General features: G+C 39.0%; 1 protein-coding gene across 1 annotated transcript; it reads right to left on the minus strand.

Moving 5' to 3' along the window:
* Positions 1–720: 720 nt before the first annotated feature.
* Positions 721–23860, minus strand: ift81 (intraflagellar transport 81 homolog). The gene is made up of 18 exons (XM_026927826.3): positions 23367–23860; positions 22173–22276; positions 21161–21341; positions 20659–20748; positions 18973–19038; positions 18701–18811; positions 18416–18500; positions 17852–18015; positions 16836–16928; positions 15409–15552; positions 10528–10677; positions 6728–6856; positions 5920–6009; positions 4743–4829; positions 4558–4629; positions 4375–4460; positions 2787–2832; positions 721–2287 (listed from the first exon to the last, which is right to left on the minus strand). The coding sequence occupies exons 1-18, from the start codon at positions 23508–23510 to the stop codon at positions 2105–2107; spliced, it is 2025 nt and encodes a 674-aa protein (XP_026783627.1). The 5' UTR covers positions 23511–23860; the 3' UTR covers positions 721–2104.
* Between the last annotated feature and the right edge of the window lie 327 nt (positions 23861–24187).

A 24187-nucleotide genomic window follows, 5' to 3' on the forward strand; every position in this document is an offset into this window, starting at 1 on the left:
ACCTACCACCCTCCTAACTTCTCCAACTGTTCCACTCCAAGATGACAGGGATGATTCCAGATGTTTATTGCTACGATGCTGGAATTTTGGTGACTTTCAGTTGAATTAAATGTAGACTATATTAACCACTTTAAATGACCTTTAGTAGGAAGATGGTATATTATAGCATTGCATTACTGTAACAATTTAGGCATTGTCATTATTACTACTATGGGGTCAAACTTTTTGAAACATTCATGGTAAGGTAACAGTAACTGCCAATAAAATGGGGTTTAGTATACCATGATATAAGTATATTTACTTCAGATTTGCAAAAAGGTTGCCATAAAATACAAATTTCTCTGATGTTCACCTCATATCATCATTGGTTTAGCAAACTCTCTGTGATGGCACTGCCTATACTACTTTAATATACTATATAGTGTGATATCTCTGGTTATACCACAGCACTATTTAATTCTCTAATCTCACTGGTGGAGTAAGAGGAGCACAACACTTTGGCATACACTGCTATTGGAAAATAATCAACTTTGGAATGTTGAGGCCATGAGGCCACATCACACCACCACACACCATTTATTATTTTCTAAGAAGAGCACTTATGTTATGTTTTATTCCTTAGTTTTATATTAAAACACTCATTCTAATGTTATGCCTAATAATAAATGGACTAAAAGCATGCAAGCAAAGAAAAACATACAATCACTGATACGGTGAAGCTTTCTGTCAGAAGATATTTATTTAACATTTATGTAAGGAGTCTCGAGTGTCAGCTCTTTGGAGTGGCCAGTATGTTTTCCGCCATGGTAAAGTCTTCAGAACAGAAGCCTGCACTTTTCGATTTCTCAGTAAGATGAGAAGATGTCTTCTTTTTTTAATTTAAGAAAAAGAAAAAAGAGAAGCCGCTGAGGGAGTGACAGTTAATGTCTGGTAGAATGTAAGTAACAGGAAGTAACTCGTCTTGTGAACATTCCACAACATTAAATGTAACTATATGTAAATGTAAATGCAACTAACAGGTAAAAAGCATGACGTGACATTTGTTAATAAATTAAAAATTGTAATGGTTGGCAAATTGCCATGGTGTAAGAGGAATAAAACACTGTGGGAAGTGCTGTTATAGGAAAATAATCCACTTCACATTGGAACATGCAAACTTCAGAGTGGAATATTTTCCTATGCATCTTCGTTTTATTCCTTACTTACTGACAGAAGAACAGTTAATGTAATGCTTAAATGTTGTGTTAATTGGATTGAGTGCAGATATAAAAGAAGCTCATTTGTTGACATCGCAACAGCTTGTGTTCACTCACTGCTAGTTTACATACTGAGGAAGACCTTTACAAAATCCTCTGAACTGAAAATGTATACAAGATAGATTTATGGGTTTTGCTTATAATACACTTACCAATTTATTTTATTATTCAAACAGTTGAACGGCTCTTGTTACATCATAGAAATGTCCCAAGTCAGAGACTCATTCATGTGCACTAACAGGTAGGGGGGGAGTTAGAGATGTTGCTCTGCTGATTACCTCTGCCCCTCAGTGACGGAAACAAAAGAAGGACCAGCCGAATTCCTAAATTGGACAGCTCTTCTGCCCAAGGTCATGACTGCTGCTTCCCAAAATAACTGTGTGCAGGCGCGTTCAAAGTGTAACACTTTGTTCGCTGTTATCTTCCAACACATGGATTGTAGCGCTATTCTTAAAGACGCGTCAAAATGGAGACGACGGACTTGTTTGAATTTTTTAAACCTCTTATCCATGGAACATTTCTGTGAACATGTGTTCTCTCTCTCTCTCTCGTTCGCTCGCTCTCCCTCTCTCAGATTCAGAGCGCTCCACTGGTTATCTCCACTAAAAATCTTCCAAGTCCAGTTAATTATGTCCAAAAAAGGAGATTTTGGTCCGTTTTGAAAAGCAAGACCAAATTGTACTGAGTATTGTACTGATGGGGGAAAAAGGAAGAGAAACTTTTAATAGCATAGTCATTAAATTTCTCTTTATGCTCTGAACACACATTGCTCCATCAAAGCTGAAAAGTATTCCTTGATACAATAAACACAAAAATAGCTAGAATCGTTGACGCACTGTGTGGCTCAGTTAGAGAACCAGACGGTCCTCTCCGCTCTCCTGGATAACCTGACCAATGGACGCCTGGCTCTGGGCTCGCAGGTTGCACTGCTTCTTACACTCCAGCAGCTGTTCCAGATCCTTCCACATGCGCACCTGCTTCATGTTGGGCCCATGGCACTCCTTCACCTGCTTCTGCTCCTCACGGAGCTTCTGTTTGTCGACAGAGGAAAACAATAGCATTGTTAGCATGCCTCTAAATGACCTTTTAGCCTATTTTATTGATAAACTTTCTCCCGTTCTCCCTCCTCCCGTTTCTTCCGCCTTGTTCACGCAAAGCTCACTGTGTGATCTTGCTTTCTTGAGACCATCACTATAGAAATACTATTAAAAATAATTCAAATGAATCAACGAAATACAACATAGCATATAGGTCAGTGTCATGTCAGGAGGTTCTCCTTCTGAGGATGGTCTAGCTGTAATGTTGTTCATCACTGCCATATAAATCACATGCTTTGGTGTAACTGAAGCATGATGTAGAGTGACATGACAGCATGCTCCAAAGGCTTTGGCAGAAATATAGCAGAGGCCAAGCCCCTGTTGTCACCTATCATCAACCTGCAGTAAGCACACAAGTCTGGGTAACAGAGTGAGGAAAGGGGATACCAGGCTATGGGATTTGACAGACAACTTAAGAAACCAAAGGATTCACCTTGCCCAAAGATTCCTGCTCTGCAATGTTCTTCATGTACTGCTCCCTGAAAAGAAGAGCAGTTAAAATGTGTTTATTCTCCATTCTTTTCTGTGTTGATTAATTTTCTATAAGTTCTGACAATAGTTCCAGCTGCATGGCAACCCACAGGTTTAAACTAATGAACATGTTCTAATACGTTATTGTTTCGTTATCGTGGTTTGGGGAAAAAGATGTCTGAGGTATGAACCAGTGAGTGGAATCTTTGAGGTGTGACCTGAGAAATAAGGTGTTTGAGTTGTGGATTGGGTGATGTGTTTTATTACAATTGTGGATTGGGTGATGAGCTGTATTCGAGTTGTGGACTGGGTGATGTGCTGTGTTCGAGTTGTGGACTGGGTGATGTGCTGTGTTCGAGTTGTGGATTGGGTGAAGTGCTGTATTCAGGTTGTGGATTGGGTGATGTGCTGTATTCGAGTTGTGGATTGGGTGATGTGCTGTATTCGAGTTGTGGATTGGGTGATGTGCTGTATTCGATCTGTGGATTGGGTGATTTGCTGTATTCGAGTTGAGGATTGGGTGATGTGCTGCATTCGATCTGTGGATTGGGTGATGTGCTGTATTCGATCTGTGGACTGGGTGATGTGCTGTATTCGAGTTGTGGATTGGGTGAAGTGCTGTATTCAGGTTGTGGATTGGGTGATGTGCTGTATTCGAGTTGAGGATTGGGTGATGTGCTGTATTCGATCTGTGGATTGGGTGATGTGCTGTATTCGAGTTGAGGATTGGGTGATGTGCTGTATTCGATCTGTGGATTGGGTGATGTGCTGTATTCGAGTTGTGGATTGGGTGATGTGTTTTATTACACTTGTGCATTGGGTGATGTGATGTATTCCAGTTGTGGATTGGATGGCGGATTACATTTGGGGTGTGAACCCAATAAGTTAGTGTCAATTAATATACCTATTAGAAACTAGATAGCTAATGAAGTATTTTATACAGAGTAATACCGGTTCCCTCCCCATGCTGTAAAATAAATATTTGGCTTTGAATGAAATGCTCGCTAAAACTCAGATATAACAAAAAGGACAAGCTGAGACCGATTTTATTGCAGTAATATTCATTGTTATACAACCAATTTCAAATTTAGGTTTAAAGTCAGAAAAATTCAATAGTCCATCCTTTTTCTATCTAGGTCTTTAATAATAATATCTAATATGTAATATACTGTGAGATATACCATAACTTCTGAATCTGCCATAGAGTCTAATTCTAGGCCACTCTTTTGGTGCCAGACTCACACCTTAGGGGTTAATGATTTCTTCAAAGAAAATACATTTCTATATGAAAAGACCTCTATTGTCCTCTAATGACTGCCCGACTGAAAGTAATGAAGAAACCAAGAATAGGACACAGTAGTGGAGCACCTCTAAGCATCGCTAAAATGAGAGACACAGAAAACTGTCCCACATTTCCATGTTAAGAAAAGCGAGGGCATATGGGGAACGTATTGCTTAAAATAAGCTCAGACAGAGTTGCTTTGTTCGTATCCACGTTCAGAGAATTTACATATGAATAAGCAGGTGTGAACAGAGAAGCATCTGGATACCTGATGGACTTTTTCCGTGTCTGTGGGTCAGAGGACACATAGATCTTCATCTCGTCTGCTGCCCGCTGCATTTGAATCTCAGTGATCTGCGAATGGATGGGCGGTGGAGAGAGGGGTAGTGAAGTAAAAGAATAGTAGGATGTAAGGGACAGGACTGGTTTTTAGTAGGAGGGTGGATCTTACCTCTTTCATGCAGTTGATTTGGTGATAGCGGTTTTCCCCCTGTGATATCTCCTCTCTCAGGGTCCTGACCTCCTAGACCAGATCAGCACATTTAAAGACTTTATTAACAAGTCCTAATTACATAAGACACTATTCTACTGCATGAAAAAGGCTGTGTGAGAGATTATAACAATAGGCCACTTTACCTGTTCCAGTTTGGATCTGTTGCTTTCCAGACCAGCAGCACAAGTGTCATACAGAGCTTTTTTCTCTTCATACTCCTGGGAAAGTTCCTGGTTTAGACAAATGGAAAAAAATGCTTACACAATTGTACAGTTAGTACTATACTACTGTTACAGTGTTCCAACTGGGTCAGTGTTAGTCTTGTGGAAACTCAATATGCATAAACAAAGCATGAATAATTGGTGAGTTAAGGAACTGATGTCTACATGCACTTCACATGAGTTTCTTTGTTTTGAATGTAAATTGGCAGTGTTTGAACAACCTAGTGAGCCAAAGTGAACTAGCAAGTGAAAGCTAACCTATAAAACATCTGTCTACTGTATTCTATAATTCGGGACACTTGCTCACGTATGGTCAAAAGATCTGGCTTGTATCGTGTTTAGTGCTTTTAGGTCTTGAGTGGCATAGCAGGCCAACAGTATTAGACAGAAGGCTCTCAATCAAGTGTACTCATTAGAATACCAAGACTACCCCTAGATAGTTGTTAGATTGGTCTGATCAGCAAATTCAGCTGTTTTTTTTTTTGTTTGTTTGTTTTTTTTTTTTAAACAATGATCCTACGTAATTATTGCTTTTCCTGGACCATCAAGAGGTTTAGGAAAGACATGTTGCTTACTGACTGAATGAAGGTGCATGGTAGAAATTCAAATATAAAAATAGAGATTTTAATGATGTTTCATCAATTATTGCTAATCATGGTACTATTAATGATAGGGTAGTGGGCAGTGGTGGCTCAGTGGTTAAGGCTCAGAAGGTAATCAAATGTGATCAGGTGAGTTCAAATCTTAGGCTGGCCAGTGACTCACTGTTGGACCCTCAATCAAGCTTTTCAGTTGTAAGCTGTTTTATATGAAAGCATTTGCCAGAGAAATAATTGTGGGGGAAAAAAGCAATGCATCTCCGAACCCTCTCAAGTTCTACTGCTTTGCTGTGGTTGCTATGGTGATGTGACTGACTTTTCAAATGCCACAGCAGCAGACTTTGGTCCAGCTACACTACACTTGCCTAGTCTTGTTTTCATTTAAACTTTGCTGGACGTTTAATGTAACACCTACATATTATACCTGTGTAATTTTACACTATGTTCCCAGGGGCAGTATGTGTTGTACAATCTCCTGTAGTTTTGTTCTAGTCTCCCACCTGGCACTCCTGGCGAAGAGGCCTCAGCTCCTTTATTAATGGAGACAGAGCTGACTTCTTCTCTGATATTGCTGAATTGATCTTCTTCACCTGAAACAACACAAAAGACCACAATTATGTGCTTTCTTCGTTATTTCTGGAAACCTCCTGTATTGGACCGTTTGAGTTTTTCACTACTTACCTGGCCCACTTCATTATGGACTTATACTACAGCGCTGCTGAATTTCCAAATCTGAAGTTGTTGATTAATTTTCTATGACAGCAGCTTTGACAATAGTTAGTTGTAATTCTAACAATAGGTTTATATTAATGCTGTCATTCTAATATGTTTCTTATACATTTTATAGGAACAACTCATTTGCAGGGACCTGTATTGACGCTGCAGCACATGATCATAGTCTACTAATAAATTGAAAAAGAAAAATTGTTGTTATTTAATAAAGATTAATATACAATTATTCATATGGGTAAGATTGCAATTATTGATATGGATAGGATGCTCATATTTGTTTGTCCCAATATTGCATTACAGCGGTTCTTTTCTTCTAGTTTCTCTAGCAACCCAAAGCAAGCGGAGTGCCAGGGCAGTTACAGATCTCATCAGGGGAGCAGCATTTTCCCATAAGCCCAAAGCGCTCATTAATGAACAAAAACATGAAGCCAGGGAACACCACACAAACTGATGCAATAAACAGCATATGTGACAATGTCAAGGTTTTAAAAATTCAACCCTCGATGGAGTATAAGGAGAAAGGAAATATGAGGACAACAGAAACATCTCAGATGTGCCTTTTTATTATCTGCTCACCATCTCAGACATGCTGTCCAGCCTGCGACCCTTCAGCTCGTCCAATTCACTTTTGATGGCGGAGACTCTCTCCAGCTCCTCCTGGGTCTCGCTGAAGCCCGAGATCCCTCTCTGAGCCTCCAGGGATTGCTGAAAAACAAAAAATTATGCTTACATTAGAGTCTAGATCCGATGTCCCCTGACAGGAGTCATTTGAGTCTCATTTGCAGGTATAATCAGTGCTCATGCACTAAGCAGAAAAGGTATGATGCTGCTGAAAGGCTGGAAACACAATAGGCCTCTGAGTGTGTTAAGCACTCTGTGAAGAGTCATGTCTACACAGTCAGTGCTCACCTCTTCACACAGTGTGAGAGCCTTCACACACTACACTGACAGATACTGTTTATAATATGAGCCAAAGAGCCTGGATTATATCGATGCGTGTTTGGGTATGTTTGGTGTAAAGTATAAAACAATGTTGCTTATTTTCCAGTAATAGCACATCCCCAAGTGTTTTATTCGTCTTACACCAGAGTAATTTGCCAATGCTAACAAATATTTATTTAAGAACTCATATATTTTATCCATTTATAGTTACATTTAATGTTGCAGATCATAAGTTTGAATCCTGACGATGACACAGACATCCATGACCGGGAGCCAAGAGATCAGAATTGGCCATGTTCTCTAGGTGTGAGAGATGACATACACCTTCTTCCCTGTCAGTCACAGTGACGTTACCCAATCATGGGCATCTGTGAGCTCATGTATGTGAAAGAGGGCGGAAAGTGATTTTCCTATGAGTGTGTTACTCTGCTCTGTGACGCAGCATGTGCAGAATTTTGAAAAGATACTGTTGGCTAGCTTCACATAGCTCCCCAGTGGGTGCCTGTTGTATGACAGAGGGGAGCTTAATGGTGGGTGGGAATTGGAAGGTGACCAAATTTGGGGAAAAAATGTTTGGGAAGGGGTGAAGGGGCATATATGTGATAACCATAGATAAGAACTTTAATGTTTCTTTTTAGTAAAAAGAATGGAAAACTCAAAACTGACTTGTAATGGAAATCAAAGGGCAGCTGTTGAACTTCAGTAAATGTATAAAACATGCAGCTGTATAACAAGAATTTAAAATTACAACCATTACACTCAACAAACAAAAAGTCTTAGGATAAGATAGACATGTCTTAAGCTGCAAAGAATAACCACAAAAAATCATTTATATTTCAAATATAAGTAAACAGGGTTTCTGTTCTTTTCTCAGGGAAACGTGCTGAAATTATAGTGGTGGTAATCCCACATACACGACCACACTATGTGGGTTCATTAAGGTCAGAGATCTTGGGAACTTTAAGATGTATATCTGTCAGCGCACCTCCTCATTAGGGCCTAGATATTGTCAGTCTGGCGACCTGATGCCCCCCACACACACCACCCAAAACTCTCAGCAGCTACTACGCAAACACAGCTCACACGTATGTCATATCATGTCTCTGTGCTATGATTTTGTAGCAGTGCTGTGTGTACATGTCTGTGAATGACTTAGTGACAGTGCATGAAGACATTGCTGGTGGTCCATGTATGAGAGTAAGTGAAGGATCATGTGTTTGTTGGTCATATTGATGGTTGGCTTTCCAGAGAGAGAGAGAGAGAGAGAGAGAGAGAGAGAGAGAGAGAGAGAGAGAGAGAGAGAGAGGAACAGAAGGACAGCTGCCAGGAGGGGGCGAGGCCCAGGCTCGCACAACCCACTGCAAAACTCTCTCACTCGCCTAACAACAGCCTCGCACGTAGCCAGAGAGCAAATGCTGCTCTCACAAATAGCTCGGGCTCAGACCTCCTGCGTCAAAAGGGCTATCAGCAGGTCCACGGCTGGGAGGGTTCAAAGGTGTGAAGTCATTTCCAGGAAGGTGCTGTAACTTCATGTGAACGCAGTGAAATCTGAATGGGGATGGATGCTTGAGTGGAACAGGGTCAGGGACAGAACGTTGGACAGAGGCATCAGATGAAAGAATCACGATGTGCTCAATGTAGTTAAATAAAATACAGCAGAAGTAAGCAAGATATATCATTTATCAGTGTGTGCTGGGAATTATGTGTAATTTACTAGGCTGGTGTGGTAGCTCCAAAGATTCTTTCTATAAACTGAGAGGTCATGAGTTTGAATCCCAGAGCTGTTGGGTCCTTAAAGGACTGATGTCTAAAATCACTTACATTATAATCTATGTATGAAAAGTATGTAAGGAATAACACACTCCAGACCATGCTGTTATAAAAAATAATGCACGCCAAGTGGGTGTGATACGGCATGAGACCCAAGCTGAGCACTTTACGTAACAGCACAGACTGGAGTGTGTTATTCTGCTTATTCCACAGCGATTTGCAAACCATTACAAAGTTTAATGAATCAGTATTAATGAACAACATGTCATGCATTTTATAATTAGCTCTAATGTTGTGGATTGTCCAACAGACAAACTGGTTCCTGTTCTCACCTACGTTATATAATAATGTTATTCCAATCATCAGTTCTGATTGGTCTGAGGTGTTGATTGATTTTTTTAATAACAGCAGCTAATTTAAATCACAGGTTTATATTAATGCAATTGTATTAATCATGATTAATATAATCATTCTAACACTTTCTATACTAACAACTTACACAGGCACAGTTTCTCTCTAATGCTACGAGCTGCTTTTTTTCATCTTATAGCTGCTAAGTGATACAATATATAAAAGTATGTATACACCTGACCATCACTCCCATATCTGGTCCTTCCCCAAACTGTTGCTACAAAGCACACATTGTCTAGAATATCTTTATATGCTATAGCATTATGATTTCCCTCCATTGGAATTAGGAAGCCTAAACCTGTTCCAGCATGACAATGCCCCTGTGCACAAAGTGAGCTCTATAAAGACAGGATTAGCCAGGGTTGGAGTGGAAGCACTCAAGTGGCCTGCACAGAGCCCAGACATCAACCCCACTGAACAATTTTGGGATGAACTGGAATGCCAACTGTGCGCCAGGCCTCCTCACCCAACATCAGTGCCTGACCTCACTAATGTTCTAGTGGCTGAATGATCAGAAATTCCTACAGCCATGTTCCAAAATCAGATCCACATACTTCTGACCATTTAGTGTAAAAAGAACTTGTTTCACAGACATTAAATGTAACTTCAAATTAATAAAAATTACAATGCTTCATTCTTCAATAAATAATAAATTGTTAGTGTTGTCAAATTGCTGTGGTATATGAGGAATAATACATGACATGGTATGATTTAATAGGAAAATAATAAACTTCAGGGTGGTAAAATAATTGGCACTGCATTGGATTGGATTGCGTCACCCTGGTATTAATTACTTTCCTATAATGTAACATATTGTCATTTTTTGCTACTTACTTAACAATATAAAGATTAATTAATGAAAACATTTGCCTGAGGATTTCATGAGTGTTCTACAATATATATATTCTCTCAATATAATATTTTTCAGTATAGGAAAGTGCCTCAAAATTTATTCTCTTGGATTATCACACACATATATATATAGATAGTAATCTTCCCTAACCTTCAGCTTCTCAGCTCTAAGCCTAAGATTAAAATTATCACCCACTTTGAATAAATTGAATAAAATTACAAACTTTGCATAAATGAATATATGGAAATATGCAGGATGGGAGGAAAAAAGTGGTGCAAAAAATATGGACATAAAGTTGATAGAGCTGATTTCAATCCAAAGTAAAACCAAACCATGTGTGTTAACTGGCATAATGTGAAGATGTAAGGGCACATGGCAATGAGAAGGGCCATTTGGATACCAGATGCTGTTGTGCAGCAGTGTGGCGCTGGCGAAGGACCTCCTCCGTCCTCTGTAGGATGCCAAACTCAGCCTTCATCTCCGCCATCTCTTGACGCTTCTTCTTATATACGATGTTCTTGCCACGCATCTTGGCAACGTACCTCTTGAACTGTGAACAAAACAGAGATAACAACCAACAAATCAAAAACCATGAGGGACAGTCAGGATCAAGTTTGGATTTGGAAAGCATGTGGAAAAATAAATCATTGACAAATAAACTCCACCACGTCATATCAGAATATGTAAAAGTGCTGTGCTATAACAATAGTGAGCAGGGAGCCAGGAGGAACATTCCAACAGGAATAAACATCGGGCTCACACACACGCAGGCTCCTGTCTGAGGGTCTTCCATACATCTTCCATGCAGAAGTGACTAGCTGTCAAACTAGAAGTCATCAAGACGACAGATAAGATTATCCGCTCATTCTCTATTCTGAGATAAAACAAAATGTATACTAAAGCGCTGCTGAATTCTCAAATCTGATTGGTCGGAAAATGTTGATTCTTTTTCTTTGATATGTTTATATTAATGCATTGATTCTAACATGTCATAGTTTCTATAGTGACAACATATTTACAAGGACTTGTATAATTTAAGGCCAATAATTAACAGATACAAAAATGTCTCGTTATTCAACCAAGCAAGTTGCTTTATATACTTATGTTTATATAACATTTAAGGAAGGAGTCTCCAGTGTCAGCGCATTGTAGCAGTCAGTAAGGTTTCCACTATGGAAAAGTCTTCAAGACAGAGAACTTTCTGCTTCCTCTGTAACATGACAAGATGCTTTATTTATTTATTTAGTTAGTTAGTTATTTAGTTAGTTTCAATATGTTTGACACAACTTGTTTTGAGGATGTTCCACAACATTAAATATAACTATAAATGGTTAAAAATCATGACGTGTCATTCATTAATTAATTCAAAACTTAAATCATTATCAGATCACTGTGGTGTAAGCGGAATAATACATTTCGGGAGGTGCGGACATTGTGTTTTATTCCTTACATAGCAATACTCAGAATACACATCATAGTTAGAATGGACATTTCAAAATACTGGCTGAATGAAATCTGATTTGTGGTTGTGGTGGTGGTGGTGGTGGTGGGTTAGGAGGGGATTTATTTTTATTTTTATTTATTTATTTTTTTAAGAAGAATCTGGCAGTGGAGCGGTGTCCCTCAGGGATGTCTCCTCGGTCCATAACAAAAGTAACTTGAACCTCTAGGCACGTGGCCAGGGGTGCAAAGCGCCTTCGTCATCTCGCAGTTCCTGCGAAAGGACATTGCTTGGACCGCCCTGCTGTCACTACAGCCAGCAGTTATAAATGTAGAAAGCAACCTCAGAAATCACAGTGTGTCGTGTGTCGCTCAGGGAATGTGGAGCTTGTGTGTCAGAGTTTACCCTTTGTGTATTTCAGGACATCAAGGGCAGACAAGGTTGGAGGGATTATAGGCAACAATTGCGATGGGTAGTGTTCCCTTGTTTTCTCTCGTTACAAATGGCCGTCAAGTGACAGAGGCTAAATTAGCCACCACATGCGTTGGTAATCGTCACAGTGAAATGGAAAAAAAATGCAGAGGCATTAGGGGGCAAATAAATCACTGTTAGCAGAGTCCTGCATTTACATGAACTACACAAAGAGAAGGTATGGAGTGGATGTTACGTTTTAGGCCTGATGTAGAAAATACAGAAGAAACAGATGAACATGTCCATGTGATACTGATTCAGTAATAGAAGCTGTTAGCAGTTAGCAAAGATGAGCATTAACCATATTATCAGAAATGTACATTTCCTGTCAAAAGTTTCAGCACAATATATCTTAGCATCTGGTTAAACTCTGACATTCTCTAAAATGTATGAAAGTATGAAAAGTATGCAAAGTATTGCTTTGCTTTCTTTCTCATCTTTTCAGATTACTCTTGGGGTTAAAATAAATGAACGGTCTTCATTACCCCGATTTGTATCAGCAGTTACTATGTAAGTAGTAGCAAGATGGGTAGATTAGCGGTTGCCGTTAGTGCCTGATGTACTGCTAATATGGATCACTATGTGTGGTTTAAAAATAGCAAGAGGGTACGATAAAGGAGGACGACATGGCAGCTGAAAAAAAAATCAGCAGGATTTTCCTGGTGCTGCAATTTAAGAATATACCAATCACCCAAAATTTATTTCTGCATATGTTGATCCTATTTTTATCACATCTTTTAGGAAAACAGAATAAGGCTTCAGAGTAGACATCTTAACTTGAGAATAGAGAAGAAGAACTGTAGAAGTGCATGCTTGTACCTCCAGGTCAACTGTGTTCATGCAGAAATGTGTCACAGTCCCCCCAAAATTTCACAAATCGTATTTCCTGGCCACAGGTGGCTACGGCATTGCCGAGATTCAAACTCGCGATCTCCTGATGATAGGGTGACCACTTTTCTGTTGCATTTTTTAAAAATCAAATAAAAAAAGCTATTTCCTTGTTTTCCCATTTCAATTTCAAAACAAAACATGAATGAATGCAATGTACACAAACCTTGGTGGCCAATTCAATGTTTTCCCTTATTTAATTACAATTCTCAATCTTTTCATTATGTCTGAAGCACTAATAGTGCTTGTACTGTGATAAAATTTAAACCGTTGATGGCAGTGTATAAAAGAATAAACTATCTGCTATGCTTTCAAGTAACATCAAATGTAAATTTTACTGTTTAATTTACAAAGGTCATGTATTAACTGTTGGTTATACAGATCATCTTTTAATCTGTATAAAAAAGGACTTTTTTTAGCTTATTAAATAAAAACTCGAGCTTAAAAGTTAAAGCAAAGCAGAGCTCCTTATCTTTTCTCAACTTATTACTAGTACGTAAGATTGAAAAAAAAAAAAAAAGGCAGACTGGAGAGTGCAGAGCACACACATTCACACACTGATTTTAGGATATGGACCAGCTGCTTGCACTATTTACATGGATCTATTAAATTTCGGTCGGTTTCATTACAACAGCTATGAACCCCTTGTGCCCCTCTCTCTCCATTTTTAAAATGGAGCAGTGACATTGTGCGACCATACAAGGGCATAAGCCATCCCAGAGCGCTGTCTTAAACATCCTCCACACACGCACAAGCACACGCACACACTGAGACATACACCATTTTTGTTAGTTACTTTCATTGACATGTGCATTACTTTGCAGTCTATTTTGGGCTTACTTTTCAAAAGTTGCATTTTTGGGGGAAATAAATCACTTGTTGAGCAAAAACTGTCCAGATTTCTACAGCTAAACACACGCACAGAATTTCTTTTTTCATTTTTCTGTTTCTGTAGCAGTTTACTCCTTTCTTTGTTCCTTCCTAACTAGTGTACCTCCCTGTTTCTCCCTATCTTGTATCATTATCCATGGCTGGTGTAGTGTTGCAGCCGTTTACAGTTGGAAGAGCCACATGCAGAAGCGAACCTTATCAAATAAGGATGATAGGACTGAAGCAAGTGGAAAGACACAGTGGGGGCTATTTTAGCCTCTGTGCCTCTCTATCTCCTCTGCCTCCCATCTCACTGCATAAGGGCAAGCTGGAATCTACCAACCACCCAGACAGACAGACAGACAGACCAACAGTGTGAGAGGATACAGACAGAGAGCAGAGACAGGAACATTAACACCACAATGCTATTTACGAGGATGTGCAGATTCCTTATCAGGGACATACAGTACAGACATGTATTAGTTTACTGAGACACGGAGGGTTACATTTAAAATTTAAGGCAGAGAGAACAGAGTACACAGAAGAGCAAAGTGAAATTGGTAACATTATTCTACCAAGTGTCACATGACAAACATTTAGACTAAATGTAGTCCAGTTAGGATAAACGTTTACCCAGTTATCCACTCTAGACATTATGGCTTTTTCCTTTTAGCACACTTTTTTGATTTACAAGCCTTGACGCTGACACCATAAAATTCAATTTCAATACTAATATCACAGTAAATACTTCAATTTATACTAATTTATACTAATACAGTATTTCACGGAAAATATCCCTGAAAAGTAGCTTAAGATGTAATAATAACAACAGCAAGTCTGAAACATTAAAACACACAAATCATCTAAATATCTGTTAAAGATCAATTTAACTGAATAAGGAACTGAATACAGAGAAAGTTTGCTAAACTGCATTAAACAGTAAAAAAAAAAAAAAAGGAAAATTTGCACAATTTGGAGTGTGAAGAGATACAGATATTTGAAGGGAAAAATACACACACACACACACTATATATATATATATATATATATATATATATATATATATATATATATATATATATATATATATATATATATATATATATATATATATATACACACACATATATACAAATAAAGCTAAGATGACTATCTAATTGGTATTACTTTTTGTTTTGTTTTTTTACTTTCTTTGATCAATTTAATGCTTTGCTTGGCTGTCACTACTTTTTTAAAATATTGAAATAAATAAATAAATAAAACAGTCACATTTGCATCAGAGATGCTGGGCACACAGCTGTGTGTAATATGCTAAAATTGCTCCTGTGTATCATCTCAAGAGGAGCAGTTTTAGCATATTACACACAGCTGTGTACCCAGCATCACTAAAGCAAATGTAACTGTTTTATTATTATTTTTTTCAATAAACTTGTAGTATCTTGGTACCATGTTCAGTTCCGTAACAGCACCCTTTGCAACAGTACTGTTGGAGCCTAATTTGTAGAGATTATCTTGTATGTACATGTCAGTCCTGTAAGTTACTGTAATGAATGTTGAAGTGAGGTATATTTGTGACGTAGTGTGGTTTTCGTGTGTGTAGCTGTGCTGTACCTCGTCTGAGCGGATGATCTCGACTCCTCCCTGTCCCACAGCCTGACTCTTGGCGTTCAGCTCTCTTGTGATGGCGGTCATCTCCTCCCTGGACTCCTGCAACTCCTCTGCCTTTGCCTCCTTCTTACGTGCTATGATGGAGGCCTAACAAACAGTATATTTTTAAGGGTTTCCATTGACGTGCCACCATGAAGGATCTATCAAAAAGCCAATCACTGCTGCTGTACTATCTATTCATTAAAACAGAAGACATTTTAGTTAATCAAAGCATGATGCTAACATTATGCAATGATAATAAAGATCTGGCTATTATCAACATGAAACAAACACAGAGAGGCATCAATCATTCTTTCAAGTTCAAAGCTGTGTCTTAATACATACAGGAAAACAGAGGGATGCAACTTATAAACCTGAAGTATGTTTTGAGGAAATATTCCAGCCAAATGTATTTCAGCCAAATCCCTATCTACATCTATAGTATAGCAAACACCAAGAACAAGAGTTACAGTACAGGAACAAAATAGACACACTCACTTTTAACCATGTTGGACACTTTATTAGGAACACCTCATCCCCTGCTCATTCATGCAATTATTCATTAATCCAGTCAACCAATGTGACAGCAGCTGGTTTGAGTTTTTCAGTTGGAAAACACATCGCCTGGTCCGATGAGTCTTGATTTCCTCTCCAACATGCAGATCGTGAGGTCAGAACTAGGCATCAAATTAGGCATTAACTGCCTGAATCCATGGTCTGAGCCTGCCTTGTTTTAACAGTTCAAACTGCTGCTGGTGGTGTAATGGTGTGAGGAATGTTTTCTTTTTCTTTTTCTTTTTTTTTTTTGGGCAAACATTAGACCCTTCATTGGACACCACTCATGCATCGATTGAATGCCACAGACTATTTTAATACTGTTGCATCCTTTTATGGCCACAATTTAATACTCATCTTATAATGGTTACTTTCAGCATGATAATCTGCCACGTCACAAAGCACAGGTCGTCTCAAACCAGCACCATGAACATGACAATGAGTTCACTGCACATCCGTGGCCTCACCAGTCACCAGACCTGAATCTAATAGAGCACCTTTGGGATGTGGTAGAATGGGAGAGTCACAGAATGTGCAGCTAACAAATCTGCAGCAATTATGTGATGCAATCATGTCAACATGGATCAGTATCTAAAAGAAATGTTTCCATGGGGAATGCATGCCACAGAGAATTGAGGCTGTTTGGAGAGCAAAGAGGGGGTCCGACACTGTATTAGTACAGTGTTCCAGGTAAAGTGGCCAGTGAATGTGTATCTTGACAGAATCTATCAACTGTACTTAGATGTCCATTAAGTAAAAAGGTTTCACAAATCTGTTGTTTGTATTATTTGCTTTTGACACGACTCTAATAAAGGGACAGACAAAAATGCTTCTACCTGCTGTCTGTACAGAGTGAGATTATCATCCATTGGGTCAGTCCTGGCCATCTTCTTCTCCATCGCCTGGTTCATCTGATTTAGCTCTTTAATCTGGTCACCAGGAGAAACACAAATACTTTTGTCTAAGGTCCATCCAAAAAAATTATAAAATAAATTAAACAGTAAAATACATGAGTAGAAAATTAAATGATCTGGAACATTAGAAAATGGAAAACGAGACGCTGTGCAGCTAATTAAATATTTGTATATACTTTTATATTCTTGAGTGCTCAGTTATCTTTAGGGATGAACTTTAATGCAGCCAACACAATTTTTCTACAATTTCCCCTTTACTGCAAATGTAGATGATCATCCATGCAGAAATGTTTGGTATTTGTAATTTGCTTCTTTAGTTTTGGACTGGAGATACAAGGCTAATGAACCTAACAAGAAAGAAAATGTGCTTTGAACTACAGCTGGCACTGATGTTTGATGATGAAAGTTTATTAAGACCTTTATTCTGACCAACCAATTTGAGAATTCAACAGTGCTGCGGTATAAATATGTATAGAAATGTATATAAATATAAAAATGAAATCAAAACTACATTATTTTCATCATCAATCCTAACATACAGTTACTTTTTTTTTTTTTTTCTAACTCTGAGTGCACAGAACGACCCCATACTATGTACTGAGAAAGAGGTCCATTTTTATCGTTAACGGAAAGTCAAATGTAACCAAAATTGAGATTATTTAACACACTGACACAGTTTGAACCAAGTGTGTGATGAGTTATTCATGCAGTGTTAAACTGGAGGCTACTAGCTTCCTTTATTTGTTAGCAACATTATGTAGATAGTTCCAGTATACATAGTTCCGGACTACATTTGAGGTAAAGAGGAAAACGAGATGATTTCTCAAACTGCTCCTTTAAGCAGTAGATGGCTATGTGGTCCACTCCATGTGAACGGCAGTAGGTGTTGTGCCGAGATCTGAACTAAGACCAGGATAAAACATGTACTGTGATGTGACCTTGTCCTCCAGCTCGTCCAGCTCGGCGTGGCCCATGGCCGGCTCGGACGCCACCTTCTGCAGGTAGTGCACTTTGCTGCGGATGCGCTCCAGCTCTTTGGGCAGCTTGTCTGATGCCATGTAAGAGTTGAACTTAATCTCCTCCTCCAGTCTCTTCACCAGGCCTGCAATAGAGAAGCCTTTTGGCACTACGCTCTCATAGCACACTCCCACATGACACACTATATATGCAGTGCAGACAGTTCATTTGCAAAATAACACTTCTGCTAATTTTAGAGAAAAATATGAGCACAGACAAAAAATTGCCGGAAAAAATGCAAGTACGTGTCATCTGAGGTCGAAGTACTGGAACTGCTGAAAAGCTAGTGATCTGGAAAATTACAATTCACACCATAGTTTAGTCACATGCTGGAATGTGTGCGATGCCTATAAAAGACATATCATCATATAAAGCCTTTACATGCTTAAAAGGAGTCTGTTTAGTGGGACGCCTGTGCAGATGACGTTTGTTTGACCTCTGTCCTGCACTGTCAGTACACAGGACTTTTTCCATGGTCTACTCACTCTCAGGCTTGGCATCTGCTGCTGCCTGTCGCAAGTCTTTCAGCTGGAGCTGACACCTCTGCCTCCTCTGCTCAGCCTGGAACAGCTGAAATGCACAACCAAACAGGCTGCATGTGTAACACACGTCATAAAACCGATCTTCTTGGCTGGGAAAGATGCAGCTATTAGTCTATATGTCAGACAGATATATATGATGCTCTACATGAAGCTCTGAGTCACGACGCTCAAAGCAATTTTCTTTAGCATTAGAACTGTTTAAGCAAAAGAAATGGAGCCCACAGGCACCTGGTTCTTTTGCTCTTGTTTCTGATGAGCCAGAGATTCCTCTCTCTCCTTTTCCACCCGAAGCTGCCTGGCCACCTCTAGCATGCGCTGATGGTTAGAAACAGACTCCACCTTGTGGACAAATGAAGTAATACAAACTCTTTAAGGTTGAACAGAATTGTAGTGGATATTCAAAGGAATAAAATGTCAATCTATCTCACGTTACACAATTTATTCCTTATGAGACAGACATTTTATTATTGAAACAAGTTTAAAGCCAAAAGTCTTCTTACCCGCTTTCTCAGACGCTCCACTCGTTTAATGAGCTGATCCTTCTCTTCCTCCATAGCCGCAATGTCCTGCAGCAACAAATTCAAATCAATTCACTGTTTTTTCAAGAACATACAACTTCTTTGGTCAAACAATTTCTTTGAATGGGTCAAAGACATAGGCAAAGGGGTTTCAAAACACCTTAAAAAATAATATTGATTAATTTTAATGGCTTCGTAATAGACACTGGGATGTGCCCTATGTTTTTCTAATTTTCTTTTTTTTCTTTTTTTTTTTTGCAAGAATGTCAAAAATTCAGTTTAAACAGACTCCCAGAAATGCTACACATTGAAATGTGAATTAGTACAAGAGATAGCCAGTTAGTATAAAAGATGTCTGTAGCATTAAAAACTCATATAAAAACTCACACAAATCCCTCTATACTCAATCTCTTGGTGAGATCGTACCCTCACATGGGTTTTCATACCACTGCTATGCGGATGACACTCAACAAATCCTCTCCTTCCCTCCCTCAGACACTCATGTTTCTGATCAGATCTCAGCATGTCTGGCACACATCTCATCATGGATGGCAGCTTAACAGCAGTAAAACTGAACTGCTGCTCATCTCAGGTGATTCATCCCCATGTCAGGATCTTGTGATCTCCCTGGACAACTCTCTGATCTCACCTTCGGTCATTGCACACAACCTTGGGGTAACCATGGACAATCAACAGTCCTTTTCCTCTCACATTGCTAATCTGTCACGCTCATGCCGATTTCTCCTTTATAACATCAGAAGGATTCGTCCATTTCTTTCCACACAGGCCACTCAGGTGCTCGTTCAGTCCCTTGCCATTCAAGATTGGACTACTGCAACTCGCTCCTGGCAGGTCTGCCTCTGAGCACCATTCGTCCTCTGCAACTGACCCAGAATGCAGCTGCACGACTGATTTTCAACCTTCCTTAGTTCTCCCACACCACACCATTGCTACGCTCCCTCCACTGGCTTCCTGTAGCTGCCTGCATCAGATTTATAACACTAATGCTTGCCTACAAAGCCAAAAACGGACCAGAACCCACTTATCTCAAAGCACCCCGTATATCACACTCTTCTCTGTTCTGGCACCGAGGTGGTGGAATGAATTTCCCCTAGATGTCCGAACAGCTGAGTCACTGGTAGTCTTCAAACGACGTCTAAAGACTTGCCTCTTCCTAAAGTACTTAAATTAGCACTTAATTAGCACAAAAAAAACTTTGTACTATTTGAGTGCTTGTTACTATATTACATCCCCAAGAGAGTTTTCGGACTGAAGGTATTCTTAGTTCCTGCCCTAGCGAACCAGTATCAGAATGTATTTATTAATAGAGACTTTAAGGCACTTTTGTAAGTCGCTCTGGATAAGGGCGTCTGCCAAATGCCATAAATGTAAATCACATTTGTATCAAAATAAAACAGTCACATTTTTTTATTCTGACTCAATCTCAATTTTTTGCTATTATAGTTACAAGAAGTTCTGGCAAGAATTTTTATTTAAAATACTATTCAATTTTCATTCTTTTTATTCCCTAGAGCCAAGAAACGTTTGCTTTATTTTAATTGTAATTACTGCTGTTATACTGTATAAACAGTGCAAATGGTTTTGTCTTTTGATCAATATATTCAAAAAAGTGGGTGAATGTAAGAAAAGAGTAAATGACTCTCTTACCCGTCGAATCTCAGCTGCGGAAAATCCAAAGTTCCTCAGCTGTTCACACTCTTTATGGTAATTCTTGAATACTTCTACCAGCTCTTCATACTATATGGATAATAAATCACAAAAGAATCACATACTATATGTACAAAATATCACAAAAGGTGCAATATACTCTTTATAGGATACCAAAAAAAGAAAATATTCTATTCAGCCACATTAATACTGCTGAAGTTTAAGAGCTGACATCAAACCTATTTAAACTGTAATAGAGTTAATGCTGATGATCTTATTTAGTACAAATGAGACCACTGTTCATGTACATGTCTTTACATGATCTGTGCACATACTGTGTATTTAGCCATGTTTGTAATTTCCTGTCTTTACCTACATAAAACCAAAACTTCAGTTTCCAATCAAGCTGCACTGAAAACAGCAGGAGATGTTCTACTTTAAAATGTAATACAAGCTGTTTCAGTGAAAAATTGTGTCCATTGACTCCAAAATGAGCACAGACCTGGCGGTAGACCTCGGCCATGACCTCATCAGCCAGGAACTCGGTGGGCACGTCCAGCTTGACGAGGAAGCGAGCCAGATAAGCCCTCTTCTTCAGCTCAGGAACCCTCTGCAGCAGCCAGTGCAGGATGGGGTGCACCACCGGCTTACTGCCCGTCACCAGACCCTGCCGAAAACTGCTCCTGGAAAACAGAGACGAGCAGAAACTCCGGCTCGGTGATAAGAGAAGCAAAAACTTCCCTATCAACACCTACACTCTGCTCTGTTTAGAATGTTAGAGTTATGTACCTTTACTACTTTATGTTCTGTTAGCATTTCTAATGGGACATGCCGTTACAGGAAAGTAATCGGTGACGAGGTGGCGTGATGCGGCCGGACATGAAGCGGAGTTACTGTTACCACACAGAAGTTGATTATTTTCCAATAACGGCATGCCCCAATGTGTTTTATTCCCCTTTTATCACAGCAATTTGCCAGCACTAACAAATTTTTTTAAATTTATTAATGAATCACCCGTCATACTTTTTATCCATTTATATCCATCCATTTAACGTTGTCGAATTTAACGTCCACTACACAATTTAGTTCCTGTTATTGCTTTTATTATAGCAGCTATAAACAGTCATTCCCTCACCAGCCTTTCTCTTTTTTCCCCTCTTCATGCTGTTACAAAGCGCTGACACTGGAGACTCCTTCCAAAAATGCTACATAAAAGTCTCCTCGTAGAAAACACCATATTACACATTACACTTTGTTTTTTTTTTTTTTTAATAATTATTACGTCCTTATTATTATATAAGGTGAGTGTCCGCTGTTCAAGTCCATGTGTAAGCTGTTACTACAGAAATGATAACATATTACAATGTGTGCATTAATATAAACATGTAATTTGGCTTTCAGAGACATTAACCAGCACCTTCTGATCAATCAGATCAGAAAATTCAACTATGATACTGATAAATGTTTATCCGTTGCCATATTAACACTCGTTGTGTTCTACTTTTTTAACTTACACATCAGAGAAACCGCCAGGTGGTTTGTATTTCAGCATTCCCAACAAAGTGAACATCCTTTTGACCGTCTGCTCAGGCATTTCTTCTCGAATATCGAATGCTTGCTGAAATATAAGACAGTAAATACATGGGAGAGAATGAACAAATAACATGTAGACCTTATCATCCTTCTGTGTGCATAAAAGAAATCTGTAATGAAGGGGTCCATGGATTTTTTTTTTTTTTTAACAGCTAAAGGAGACCCTGGCTGTGAAAAGTTTGACAATGCATGCTGTAAATTTTTTATGAATTGTTGGTCTTTTATTGGGGTGGTACAGGAGATAGCATTGCCACCTCACAGCACAGGGTCTCTGGTTCGATCCTGAGCTTGGGTCGCTGTCTGCGTGAAGTTTTGCATGTGCGTGGGCATGTGTTTGGGAATGCGCATGGGCATGTGTGTGGGCATGTGTGTGGGAATGTGTGTGGGCATGTGTGTGGGCATGTGCGTGGGAATGTGCGTGGGAATGTGCGTGGGCCCGCGCGTGGGCATGTGGATGGGAATGTGTGTACGGTGTCCTTTGATGTACTGGCATCCCATCCCATCTCACCCCCAGTGATCCCGGGATAGACTCGGGATGCTTGCGACCCTGACCAGCAGAAAGCTGTTACTGAAAATGAATGAATAGTCTTGCATTGCTGTATATAAATTAATTAAGAAAAATGGGGTGTTATGGAAGTGAATGTTACTGACTGACTGATTAATTGATTGATTGATTGATTGATTGACTGATTGCATTATGGGTACGACTGCATGCCATAAGAAGTAACTCAACTCCAGCCTTACTGATGATGCTGAGCAAAAACATCTCTCTCTCTCCATCCTGTGTTCATATAATACAGTACATTACAACTGGGTGAAATCAGTTATGCATGAGAGCCTCATAATGTCTGACGATGAATTATAGCCAGTCAGAACAGTCAAATACAAATCTAAGTGAGAGATTTAAAAAGTGATTGTCCTGTGTTGTTCTTGTACAAGGTGTCTTACTTCTTCTATAGTAAACACAGCATTTAAATGAAGTGCCTTTGCAACAAGGTGCACTGCCCTGGGATCACCTTTAAATTAGATCGAGTTATCAAGGCTTAGATTAGATCATATTCCTGATAGACTCAGCAGCTGATCAGACTCCAAGCCCCTGAATGTGAAGCTCTCACCTTAGAGTCAATTTCAGCCAGAACATCATTGAGAACCTGCAGAAGCTGCAGCGGCTCCAGAGAGTCAAAAGTGATTAAATTCAAGTTCTTCTTGAATGGCTCTCGGTTCAGCTGTTCCACGATTAACTTAAGTTGTTCACTCATTTTTTTTTATTTACTTTATACAAAAAAACAAATCAAATCCCGCATAAACAAATCCCTTCAGTCTTCTTGCTAACCCGTTAGCTTGTTAACAAACACAGCTGTCGCGAGGCAACCGCGTCATCCCCCTAACTAACTAGCTACGGCTAAAAAGTCGTTTTATGTACATATATGTAGTATTTCTCATAATTTTCTCGAAAATGTAATATACTTATATATCAATACAGTAATTTAACAAATATTATATTCCAGCAGCTATCTAAAAAGTCCTGCGGCATGCTAAAAAAAAAAACTGCCTAGAAACCGAAAAACTGCTGCTGGTTGCCAACAGGAAGTTCTCCTCAGCCTCAAGAAATCTTTTTTTTTTGGGGGGATGCTTTCCAAATTGCATCCTGTTACACATATACACGCACTACATAGGGTATGAAATAATAGTTTTCAAACTTCATATAGTGCACTTTGTTTCCAACTGAAATCCATTTGGAATAGAACCGTGCTTGTTGTCAAAATAAAGGCATGGAGCATTAGGAAATTTTTTTTATGGGAATAACGTTATATCTAGTGTGTGGATGGAATATAAACATATAAATTAAATAGTTTAAGTGAAATAATTGTCATTATTTAATGTTTAATGATAATCTAATCCTGTAATTTTTTCTCAAAAAAAAAAATAAATAAAA

Source organism: Pangasianodon hypophthalmus, chromosome 8 (assembly GCF_027358585.1).
Source record: "Pangasianodon hypophthalmus isolate fPanHyp1 chromosome 8, fPanHyp1.pri, whole genome shotgun sequence".
In the NCBI taxonomy this organism is placed as follows: domain Eukaryota; kingdom Metazoa; phylum Chordata; class Actinopteri; order Siluriformes; family Pangasiidae; genus Pangasianodon; species Pangasianodon hypophthalmus.

What these genes read in the sequence shown, in the direction of transcription:
- ift81 (XM_026927826.3), bottom strand. Translation starts at nt 23,510, where the DNA reads ATGAGTGAACAACTTAAGTTAATCGTGGAACAGCTGAACCGAGAGCCA. An exon ending in TGGCCGAGGTCTACCGCCAG is followed by an intron (nt 20,749 to 21,160) that starts GTCTGTGCTCAT and finishes TTATCCATATAG; the next exon opens with TATGAAGAGCTGGTAGAAGT. An exon ending in AGCAGGAATCTTTGGGCAAG is followed by an intron (nt 2,288 to 2,786) that starts GTGAATCCTTTG and finishes GTCGACAAACAG; the next exon opens with AAGCTCCGTGAGGAGCAGAA.